This window comes from Theropithecus gelada, chromosome 7b (genome assembly GCF_003255815.1).
Source record: "Theropithecus gelada isolate Dixy chromosome 7b, Tgel_1.0, whole genome shotgun sequence".
Lineage (NCBI taxonomy): Eukaryota > Metazoa > Chordata > Mammalia > Primates > Cercopithecidae > Theropithecus > Theropithecus gelada.
The window spans coordinates 4,202,817-4,213,463 of record NC_037675.1 but is presented as its reverse complement, the minus strand read 5'-3'; the positions used below and the strand labels follow the sequence as shown (position 1 = coordinate 4,213,463).

The following is a 10,647-nucleotide window of genomic DNA, read 5'->3' as shown; positions in this document are numbered from 1 at the left end:
AAAAAATTAGCCAGGCGTGGTGGTGGGCACCTGTAATCCCAGCTACTCGGGAGGCTGAGGCAGGAGAATTGCTTGAACCCAGGAGGCAGAGGTTGCAGTGAGCTGAGATCTAGCCATTGCACTCCAGCCTGGGCAACAGAGCAAGACTCCGTCTCAAAAAAAAAAAAAAAAAAAAAAAAAAGCAAAAACAGTCAAACTCAAAGGAAATCTTTGACAAACAATGGAGAGAATAATACAGCCATTAGGAGAGGCTGAGGCTATGCAGCTTGAGAGAAGTAGAGACTAGTTCAGGATGGTAGGTGCTGGGACTTCAAAGTCCACATGGGACAGGTAACCAAGTGTAACATCAGGGGACCAGAACCATACTCTGAGAGGAACACAGGCAGGAAAATGTAAGCTGTAAACAAAAACAGGATGACATGCAAGCAACCTAAAATAATACTTTAAAATATCTATATGTGCAATCACCAAAGAGCTAAAGGAAGATAGTCTTGCAATGAGAAAATGACTGAAAAGCAAATAAGATTTTACAAATTATACATGCTGGAAATGTAAAAATACAATTATTGAATTATGCTTTATGGGATAAATCCTAGACTGGAAGCAGATGACATAAAAATTTAGCAGGTCTGGAAAACAACTGAGGAATCATCCAGAATGCACCACAGAGATAAAAGAAACATAAAAAAGAAGCTAAGACAGAGGATAGGCTGAGAAGCTCTGGCATAATGTTTCATAGCAGTTTTGGAAAAAAAGACTGGTGAGAATACAGGGAAGAGAAAACAAAGACGGTGAATTTTTCAGAACTGAAGAATGATGTGAGATCTCAGAATCAAAGAGCTCATTAAGTTCCAAGAAAGGTACATTTAAAAAAACGGGCCAGGTGCAGTGGCTCAAGTCTATAATCCCAGCACTTTGGGAGGCCAAGGCGGGTAGATCACTTGAGGTCAGGAGATTGAGACTAGCCTGGCCAACATGGTGAAACCCTGTCTCTACTAAAAATACAAAACAAAAAACAAAACAAAACAAAAAATGTAGCTGGGCATGCTGGCACACACCTATAGCCTGTAATCCCAGCTACTTGGAAGGCTGAGGCAGGAGAATCGCTTGAACCCGGGAGATGGAGGTTGCAGTGAGCTGAGATCATGCCACTGCACTTCATCCTGAGTGACAAGAGCACAACTGCGTGTCAAAAATAATAATAATAATAATAACCTCATGTAGATATATTGCAAATTATGTAAGATAAAACCTAAACAAGACCAGGCGCAGTGGCTCACGCCTGTAATTCCAGCACTTTGGGAGGCCAAGGTGGGCGGATCACTTGAGGTCTGGAGTTTGAGATCAGCCTGCCCCCATAGCAAAACCCTGTCTGTACTAAAAATACAAAAATTAGCTGGGCTGGTGGCACATGCCTGTAGTCGAAGCTACTCAGGAGGCTGAGGCAGAAGAATAGCTTGAACCAGGGTGATGGAGGTTGCAGTGAACTGAGAACGCACCATTGCACTCCAGCCTTGGCAATACAGTGAGTGAAATTCCCTCTCAAAAGAGAAAGGCAAATATAAGAACTTATTGAGAAACTGCAGGAATGAATATAACCTGTTGTACAACCATGGTTTAACTGTAGATTTTATGCCTAGTATTTTTTTTTTTTTTTTTTTTTTCCCGAGACAGAGTCTCACTCTATCACCCGGGCTGGAGTACAGTGGCATGACCTTGGCTCACTGCAACCTCCGCCTCCCAGGTTCAAGTGATTCTCCTGCCTCAGCCTCCTGAGTAGCTGGGACTACAGGTGCCCGCCACCACGTCAGGCTAATTATTTTGTATTTTTAGTAGAGATGGGGTTTCACAGTGTTAGCCAGGATGGTCTCAATCTCCTGACCTCGTGATCCGCCCGCCTCGGCCTCCCAAAGTGCTGGGAATACAGATGTGAGCTGCCGCGCCCGGCATAGCCTAGTGTGTTTCTTTGGAACTTATTAAAATGTCTCTGGAGGCTGGGCGCGATGGCTTCATGCTTGTAATCCCAGCACTTTGGGAGGCCAGATCCCAAAGTTGTCTTTAGTTGTATTTTAGACTCTACTAAAAATACAAAAATTAGCTGGGCATGGTGGTGTGCACCTTAATCCCAGCTACTTGGGAGGCTGTGGCATGAGAATCGCTTGAACCCAGGAGGCAGAGGTTGCAGTGAGCCGAGATTGTACCACTGTACTCCAGCCTGGGCGATAGAGCGAGACTACATCTCAAAAAAAAAAAAAAAAAAAAAAGGAAAAAAAAAATCTCTGAAACATTTCATGTAGTGTTTTGTTACTGACCTGTGATTCTGTAAAAGTCTACTTTTGGGTCAGTCGCGGTGGCTCACGCCTGTAATCCCAGCACTTTGGGAGGCCGAGACAGGTGGATCACGAGGTCAGCAGATCAAGACCATCCTGGCTAACACGGTGAAACCCCGTCTCTACTAAAAATACAAAAAATTAGCCGGGTGCGATGGCGGGCGCCTGTAGTCCCAGCTACACGGGAGGCTGAGGCAGGAGAATGGCGTGAACCCGGGAGGCGGAGCTTGCAGTGAGCCAAGATCGTGCCACTGCACTCCAGCCTGGGTGACAGGGTGAGACTCTGTCTCAAAAAAAAAAAAAAAAAAAAAAAAAAAAAAGACAAAGTCTACTTTTGCAATTTGGATTAGTAATTTTATGAATGCAAATTGGAGATGCTGTTCAAAAAAAAAAAAAAAAGAAAAGAAAATAGAAAAGTCTTACAAAGGAAAGACAGTCACAGTGATAGCAGACATCTAGTTAGCTACAATAGACACCTAGAGTCCATTCAAACCTAGAGAAAACTCCACCTTGAATTTGCTCTCAGCTACACCATTCAAGAGCAAGGGGGAAATGACATTTTCAGACACACAAAGACTCAAGAGTTTGCAATGTACAAAACTTTAGTGGAAGAAAATAGGTGTACTTAAGCAAAAAGAGAATTTGTCTAGGGGCATGAACTGATGAGCGGGAGAGTATACCTAAATATTGGCTATACATGTAATACTATTTTATAGTTTAAAAAGAGGCAGGAACTAAAATTCTAGATAGCAATACTGTTAAGAGTTATTCAAGGCTGGGTGCGGTGGCTCACGCCTGTAATCCCAGCACCTTGGAAGGCCAAGGCAGGAGAATCACGAGGTCAGGAATTCGAGACCAGCCTGGCCAACATGGTGAAACCCCATCTCTACCAAAAATACAAAAAATTAGCTGGGCGTGGTGGCGCACGCCTGTAGTCCCATCTACTAGGGAGGCTGAGGCAGGAGAATAGCTTGAACCCGGGAGGCGGAGGTTGCAGTAAGCCCAGATTGTGCCACTGCACTCCAGCCTGGGCAATAGTGCGAGACTGTCTCAAAAAAAAAAAAAAAAAAGAAAAAAAGAAAAAACTTATCCAAGGGGTTCTTCTTGTTCTTCTTGTTCAGAATATAAGCATATCTTGTGATTCACATGCACAAAGAAACATATGGGAATGTTGACTGCAGCGCTATTTGGTGTGGTGAAAAATGAACAACTAATTGTCAAAAGAGAATGCACACATAAAATACTATCTGTTAATAAAATACTATTAAGTAAACTAAAGGAATTATGTAAATATATACATGTATCAACATAAATCTCAAAAATATTGGTGAGGGTAAAGGAAGCTGCAGAGTGAGATGTACTTTCAACATACTAAAAAAGCCACCGGGGCACAGTGGCTCACGCCTATAATCCCAGCACTTTGGGAAGGTGAGGCGGGCGGATCATCTGAGGTCAGGAGTTTGAGACCAGCCTGGCCAACATGGCGAAACCCCATCTCTACTAAAAATACAAAAATTAGCCGGGCATGATGGTGTGCACCTGTAATCCCAGATACTAGGGACGCTGAGGCAGGAGAATCACTTGAACCTGGGAAGGGGAGGTTGTAGTGAGGGGAGGTTGTAGTGAGCCGAGATTGTGCCACTGCACTCCAGCCTGGGCGACAGAGCAAGACTCTGTCTCAAAAACAAACAGAAAATTCAGGCGGGCACAGTGGCTCAGGCCTGTAATCCCAGCACTTTGGGAGGCTGAGGTGGGCGGATCACCTGAGGTCAGGAGTTCAAAACCAGCGTGGCCAACATAGTGGAACGCCATCTCTACTAAAAAATAAAAAATAAAAAAATCCAAAAACAGGTACTAAGATGACAGACCTTGCAACATATGGTGCTAGAAAAACTGGACATCCACAAGCAAAACCATACATCATATATTTTGTATACGGTGTATATACAAAAAATTACACCATATACAAAAATTAACCCAAAATGTTCTTGCCACAAAAACAAAAAATTGGGTTACTACGTGAAATGATGGATGTGTTAATTTGCTTCACTATAGTAATCTTTTTACTACCTGTATGTAGCCTCATAATATCATGTTGTATACCTTATGCCAAATTAAATCGATTTAAAAAGAAATGTAACCCAAAATGGATCAAAGACTTTACCTTTAAAAGCTAAAACGGTAACTTTGGGAGGCCAAGGCAGGTGGGTCACCTGAGGTCAGGACTTAAAGACCAGCCTGGCCAGCATGGCGAAACCCCATCTCTACTAAAAATACAAAAATTAGCCAAGCGTGGTGGCGCACACCTGTAATCCCAGCTACTCAGGAGGCCGAGGCAGGAGAATCGCTTGAATCCCGGAGGCGGAGGTTGTGGTGAGCCGAGATCGCGCCATTGCACTCCAGCCTGGGCAACAAGAGCGAAACTCTGTTTCAAAAAACAAAGCAAAAAAACAAAACAAAACAAAACAAAAAAACCAAACCAAAAAACTAAAACGATAAAGCTCCTAGAAGAAAACGGGAAAAACTTCATGGCATTAGATTTGGCAAGAATTTTTTAGCTATGACACTAAAAACACGGGCAACAAAATATATAAAGTGGACTACAACAAAGCCATCTTTTGTAACAAAAAAAATTGTAATCCTACTCCCGCAAAACTAATTAAAAAAAATTAAGTACAAAGTTCTCCAAAATGTACCATACCCTGGGGATTACACTGAACTTTGTTCATTTGTTTTCTTTTAATTCGGCTTTTTTGGTTGCCCTTCACCTACTTTTTCCCAGAGCCCTCCGTTGGGGCCTTCACTTGGGCAAACAACTAACGTAGTGGAACAGCTTTGACCTAACAATTTCTTCGTACCGAAGATGATCGCTTTTCCAGACAACTTAATAAACTTTGCTTTAATGGATGACTGGATGCAGAAAAAAATAAATAAAAATAAACCTCAGCTGCTCAGCAACGACTAAAAAAACCACCAGCGGGCAATCCCTCCCCATGGCCACTGAGCAAAATTCCACCACCTCCCCTATACTCCGCCTACTGCCGAGCTCCCGGGTTCGGACAGCCCCGGGCCACTTCCGGGCCTTCCCGGAAGTCCCTCTCGCTTAGCAACCAAAGTAACCCGCAATGCGGAAGGGCGAGGGGATTGTGAGTCACCAAGTTTCCGGCGCGGCTTGAGGTACTGGGGAACCGCAGTCCCCCACCGGCCCAATGATGTTGCTGCTGGGGTCTCTCCCGTGCCCAGCAATGTTGTCAGTAAGCGGGCGGCACTCCCTTCCAATAGGTCTTTTTTTTTTTTTTTTGAGATGGAGTCTCGCTCTGTCGCCCAAGCTGGAGTGCAGTGGCACGATCTCGGCTCACTACAACCTCTACCTCCCGGGTTGAAGCGATTCTCCTGCCTCAGCCTCCTGAGTAGCTGGTATTACAGGCGCGAGCCACTGCGCCCGGCTAATTTTTTTTTGTATTTTTAGTAGAGATGGGGCCTTGCCATGTTGGCCAGGCTGGTCTTGAACTCCTGACCTCAAGTGATCCATCCGCCTTGTGCTGGGATTACAGGCGAAAGACGCTGCGCCCGGCCCCCTTCCAACTTTTTTAGCGGGGAAGGGTGCTACCATTTCTTGAGCACGTATGTATCAGGCTCCATGAGGCACGTCACAGTCTAACCTGATAATTACACAACCCATCTCACTGATAAGGAAGCCAGGTTTGGAGGGGTTGAGGCCCCCAACCTGAGGGAGGTGACTCAGGGACACACAATTAGTCCTGCTTTGCTGGAGGACAGATATGCAGCCTAACAGTCCCCCATTCAGAGGCTGGAGAAGCAGCAGCAGCAGCTTAAACCTTAACCCAGAGTTTTTATTTTCCATAACGTCTTAGGAACTAGTACTTATATAATCTCAAGTCCCTGAGGGGCCAGAGATCCCACCATGCAAAATAGCAAACAGACCCAAGACTTGGGGACAGGCAGTGAGTGCATCACAAATGGATGGGTACATCTGATTCCCACACGCGGGGCTCAGCTTAGTTAGTAGGAGATCTTCAGATTAAGAAAAAATGCAAGTCTTTTTTTGGCCTGTAGTATCTGGGAAGGATGGAGGGAGTTCGGGAGGCACAGAAAAGATGGTGTATGAATCCTGTCCGGCCTGAATGAGGCTGGAGTTGTGCCTCTGGACAGCTTCAAGCACTGATCAGAGTGTCAGCCCCCGCTCCTTGAACAGATGCTTTAGCGCCTCTTCCAGTTGCCGGTTTGTTCCCTGAAGCCCCTTCACCACTTGCGCTGCCCACTCGAAGTATTCCTGGACTCGATGTTCTGACCATCCTGCGTAAGAGTCGACAGAAACTTGCTAGCGTGATGTCAAGGAAAGCACTGCCTTTTCCCCACTTCCTGGCAAGCCTGGTTCAAGGCCATGAGTTCCTGATGGGATGAGCTGTCCTGAAAACTTCCCCTTGGCCCAGCTATTGTATTTTTACCGTATGAAAGAAGAGTAAATAGTGGTCCAGTAGGATTAATTTGGGAATTAAGAATGCCCAGGGTTTTTCAGGGGAACTGATCAACCTGTGTCTTCAGAAGGCGGCACCCCCCTACCCTTTCCCTTAGAGCCCATAGGAAAGCGTACCCTCTGGGGTGCAGCGATTCAGGTCCCTCAGATTGTACAGCTTGTCTGCCAGTTTCACCAGTTTGGCCCCGGGGCTACTGTGGGGCGCTTGCTCCACCTGCAGCCGCTTTCTCTCCAGCTTGGGCAGAGTCTTGTCATCTGTTACCTCCTCCACCAGGCGCCGCACCTGTGTCCCAAAGTGTAGCTCCACCTCATCCAGGGTGGTGTCTGTGTCCTCCACCGTGTCATGGAGCAGGGCCGCCTGGGGACAAGTTCCCACTTAGCCCTGAGATGTCAGCGAAGGGATGCCCATTGCTGAATGGGGCCCCTGATCCCCATCCCAGTCTCCTGGCAGAGAAAGGGGAAAGTTACCTGTAACACCACAATGTCAGTGATTCCCGCCTCGTGGGTCAGGATCCGAGCCACACCTGATGGGGAGGGGCAAAGCAGGAAGTCAGGTCGGAGATAGCTCCAAGGCGGTGTGTTGTGGGTTTTGGAGAGTCAGATGTGGCCCCTCCTGGCCTCTCACTAGCTGGGTGACCTTGGTCAAGTCCCTCACCCTCTGGGTGTCAACCGACAAAGGGAATGATCATGCCTACCGCTCCAGTTGTTACGAGGCTTAAACGGTATATCGCACTAAGCTTGGGACAAAATAGGTGCTCAATGAGGTGCACGCACCCCACGTATCCTTCCCAGTCCCCACCCCCGGTGCCGCAGCCGGTGCTCCGCGGCCGACGAGCCCACCGATGGGGTGGTTGATGTAGGGGGTCCCTTCGGGGTCCTTCCGCCGCTGCTGCCGGTGCTTGCGAGCAGCGAAGTCGGCAGCCTCCAGCAGCTGGGCGGCCTCGGAGCCCATCGCGCGGATGGGGCGGGCGACGGCGGCAGCGGGGGCCAGGACGGAATGTTTACAGCGCCCCCTGGCGCCGGGGAGGCCCGGGGATCGTGGAGGCTAATTCAGCGGGCTGTGTTGGGCCTACCCCAGATGAATTCCTCTAGAGCTGACATGCCCCGGCGCAGAGAGCAAGCGATGTGGAAAAGCTGCCTTCAGCATCACAGCCGCCAGCTCAATGTACTCTGTTGGAGGTGCAAAAAGAACATAAGCCTGGCTCTCTGGGAGCCCACCGTCTGTGGAAAAGAGGAAGACAGACAAGAAATAAGGCAGTGGTCTCACAGTGCGCTGAATCCAGGGTGGGAAGGCTCAGGGGACTATGGGAGCGGGAAGAAAGGACAATCCACCTACCCTCAGAGTCAGAGACAGCTTCTCCCAGAAGCTCCCCCAATGAACAATCTTCAACCTGTCAAAGCTCTGAAAACTCTCCAAGTGTTCTAAAAACAGTTCTCCCTGCAGGGATGGGCCAGGTTCTGTGGGCGGGGGAGCCTCACCTTTGGACCCAGGAGACCCTAGGGCCTGACCTGAAAAATCAGAGCCTTCACTGGGAGCCCTGCCTAATTGCTTCAGACTTAGGCTCCCAGGTAGCTGTGACGTTTCTGCAGGAACTGCCTTTGTTCTCAGTGTTGCAGATGAAATTCGCATTGCCTTCTTATGCCATGGCTGTGGAAAGATCCCTCCTGCTTATTTCTAGCCCCCCAACCTCTCTCTTCAGCTGTGGTCCACCACCCTCACTTGTGCCAGACCACCCGGGATGTCAATGGCCACCACTACCCTGGTTTCTTTTGCCCTCGTCTCTCTGATTCTCCAGAGGAAGCCTACTGCTGCCACCTGCAGGCTGCAGGGGGCTCCTGCTGCACCCGGGCTGAATTTGAGGCCCTGTACCAAGTCAACCTGTCCGCTCTTCAGTCTCTAGGCACCTTCTGTGGGCCCCTGGGGTGATGAGTGTTGTTATTGGTGTTCTGGGAGCATGATGTTGTCAGGCTTGGGTAGGCACTGGAATAACACTTAATTCTGCTGGCTGGTGGCCTTGAGCCTTCCGGAGAAATTCCCTGTCTTAGGGCAGCTGAGGGGTAAGAGAGACCTGATGGTCCCTATGGAACTCCTCTGTGAGAGGGGGTTCCCTATTAGCTAAGTATACTCTAATTAGACAGGTAGCTTTTGTGTTCTGGCTGGTAGCTGGGGCAGATGAGGCCCAGGGGAAAAGCTAATAAAGGACTCACCCTTGGTTTTCAGCTGGTCTTGGTGGTTGCCATGTAGCAGAGGTTAGGGAGGGAAGCCCCACATGCTGGAAGTGAGGTCTTTGGGACCTGAAATAGAAGGGTCGGAATTCCCAGAGCTTCCGTGGCAGCCTGGAAGTTGGAGAATGGGTAAAAACATATTTGGCTCTAAATGCTTGTTTGTTCTTCATACTAATGGCTCAGCTGCTCTGTCATCCCTCATTCTGTCCTCTAGTCCTTTGAGCCTTCTCTCCTTCAGCAGTTTGGCAATGCAGGCCCCACGTTTTCCAACAGGAGATAGAAACCCAGTCCCTGTCATCTCTCTCTAAAAGCCTGTGATAGAGAAGCTTCAGACTTGTATTAATGGTGCCCGAGGGCCTTGGGGCTTTGATTTTTATTTCCTTATTTATGCAGTCATGGCCTAGAAAGAGAGATGTTAGAGTTCCCAGGACCAGGACAGAGGTGGTGGTGAAATCTCATGGGCGTCTGGAGAAGAAGGTCAGGCCCCTTGCTGACAGGCCTATCCGTGGGGCTACTGCTGCTCTTCAGCTGGGTGACCCTTGTCCAGTCAACCTCTCTCTCAGGTACAGCACTTACCCCTGTGGCCCACCTGCCTATCGTGCTATGGGCTATTCCTGGGAACTGGAACTGATGGGGATGAATGGAAGGGCGCCTGCTCTTCCGGTAGGGGCTGATCTCTTTTACTCTCCAGTAGGGGTGGAGTGGGCTGTGGAAAGATCCCTCCTGCTTATTTCTAGCCCCCCAACCTCTCTCTTCAGCTGTGGTCCACCACCCTCACTTGTGCCAGACCACCCGGGATGTCAATGGCCACCACTACCCTGGTTTCTTTTGCCCTCGTCTCTCTGATTCTCCAGAGGAAGCCTACTGCTGCCACCTGCAGGCTGCAGGGGGCTCCTGCTGCACCCGGGCTGAATTTGAGGCCCTGTACCAAGTCAACCTGTCCGCTCTTCCGCCCCCGCCCATCCTCAGGTGAGATCTCCAACCCCGGAGCCACTGGAACATCGTCAGGGTGTTCCAATATCTGGGGCTCTGTTCCTAAATTATGGGGTGGGAGGCTTGTAACTTACAGACTAGTGAAGGGACAGACCGCAACAGAAAATCATGTAGATCATGATTACAATTACAAGGGAGAAGTTCAGGGGGCTGTGCAAGCGGGTAATGGGGAGCCATCCTGAATCTGCCCATGGGTGGCTCTAGGATGAGCTCCTAAATTCGTATGCAAATGTGTGTATGTAAGACTACACTTATTTGGGGATGGAGTCCCGAGCTTTCTCCGGACTCCCAGGGGTTCTGTACGCCCACAGAGCGCAGCAGCCAGAGCGCGGCCAGGGCCGGGATCCAGATACTTTTTTCTCTCCCGCAGGGGCCCAGGACAACTCCTAGTGCTGGGCCTCTACAGCCTACTGGTTGTGACCCTGATGACCGCAGACCTTGTGCACTTCTGCTGCGATCGGGGCCGGGGTCGGGGTTGGAGCCACCGCAGGCCTCCCTCTGGGTCCTCCGCCGTGAACTCCTTGCAGGTCTCCGCGGGGACAGCTTAGGCGCGCCCGGAGCTTGCCTGCACCTGCGATCCAGAGTCGAGTGCCCCGCCCC

At 49.1% G+C, this 10,647-nt stretch overlaps 2 protein-coding genes across 3 annotated transcripts; one reads left to right on the top strand and one right to left on the bottom strand.

Moving 5' to 3' along the window:
- Positions 1-5,432: 5,432 nt before the first annotated feature.
- On the top strand, positions 5,433-10,647 carry LOC112629096 (protein shisa-like-1). Its single transcript, XM_025392601.1, has 4 exons — positions 5,433-5,507; positions 9,448-9,617; positions 9,813-10,023; positions 10,418-10,647. Exons 2-4 carry the CDS (start codon positions 9,512-9,514, stop codon positions 10,593-10,595), a joined length of 495 nt encoding a protein of 164 aa, XP_025248386.1. The 5' UTR covers positions 5,433-5,507; positions 9,448-9,511; the 3' UTR covers positions 10,596-10,647.
- HDDC3 (HD domain containing 3) lies at positions 6,164-7,810 on the bottom strand. Of its 2 annotated transcripts, none has more exons than XM_025392599.1 (4): positions 7,603-7,810; positions 7,297-7,352; positions 6,946-7,186; positions 6,164-6,647 (listed from the first exon to the last, which is right to left on the bottom strand). In XM_025392599.1, exons 1-4 carry the CDS (start codon positions 7,778-7,780, stop codon positions 6,517-6,519), a joined length of 606 nt encoding a protein of 201 aa, XP_025248384.1. In that variant the 5' UTR covers positions 7,781-7,810; the 3' UTR covers positions 6,164-6,516. The 2 variants fall into 2 exon arrangements, with proteins under 2 accessions (XP_025248384.1, XP_025248385.1); XM_025392600.1 differs by having other exon boundaries at positions 7,669-7,810.

Excerpts from the sequence above, each read along its gene's own strand:
- HDDC3 (XM_025392599.1), bottom strand. The coding sequence starts at position 7,780 with ATGGGCTCCGAGGCCGCCCAGCTGCTGGAGGCTGCCGACTTCGCTGCT. Across the intron at positions 7,353-7,602 it reads GACTGGGAAGGATACGTGGG|GTGTGGCTCGGATCCTGACC; the intron begins GTGCGTGCACCT and ends CCTCCCCATCAG. Across the intron at positions 7,187-7,296 it reads CTGACATTGTGGTGTTACAG|GCGGCCCTGCTCCATGACAC; the intron begins GTAACTTTCCCC and ends ACTTGTCCCCAG.
- LOC112629096 (XM_025392601.1), top strand. The coding sequence starts at position 9,512 with ATGGGCGTCTGGAGAAGAAGGTCAGGCCCCTTGCTGACAGGCCTATCC. Across the intron at positions 9,618-9,812 it reads CCAGTCAACCTCTCTCTCAG|CTGTGGTCCACCACCCTCAC; the intron begins GTACAGCACTTA and ends CTCTCTCTTCAG. Across the intron at positions 10,024-10,417 it reads CCGCCCCCGCCCATCCTCAG|GGGCCCAGGACAACTCCTAG; the intron begins GTGAGATCTCCA and ends TCTCTCCCGCAG.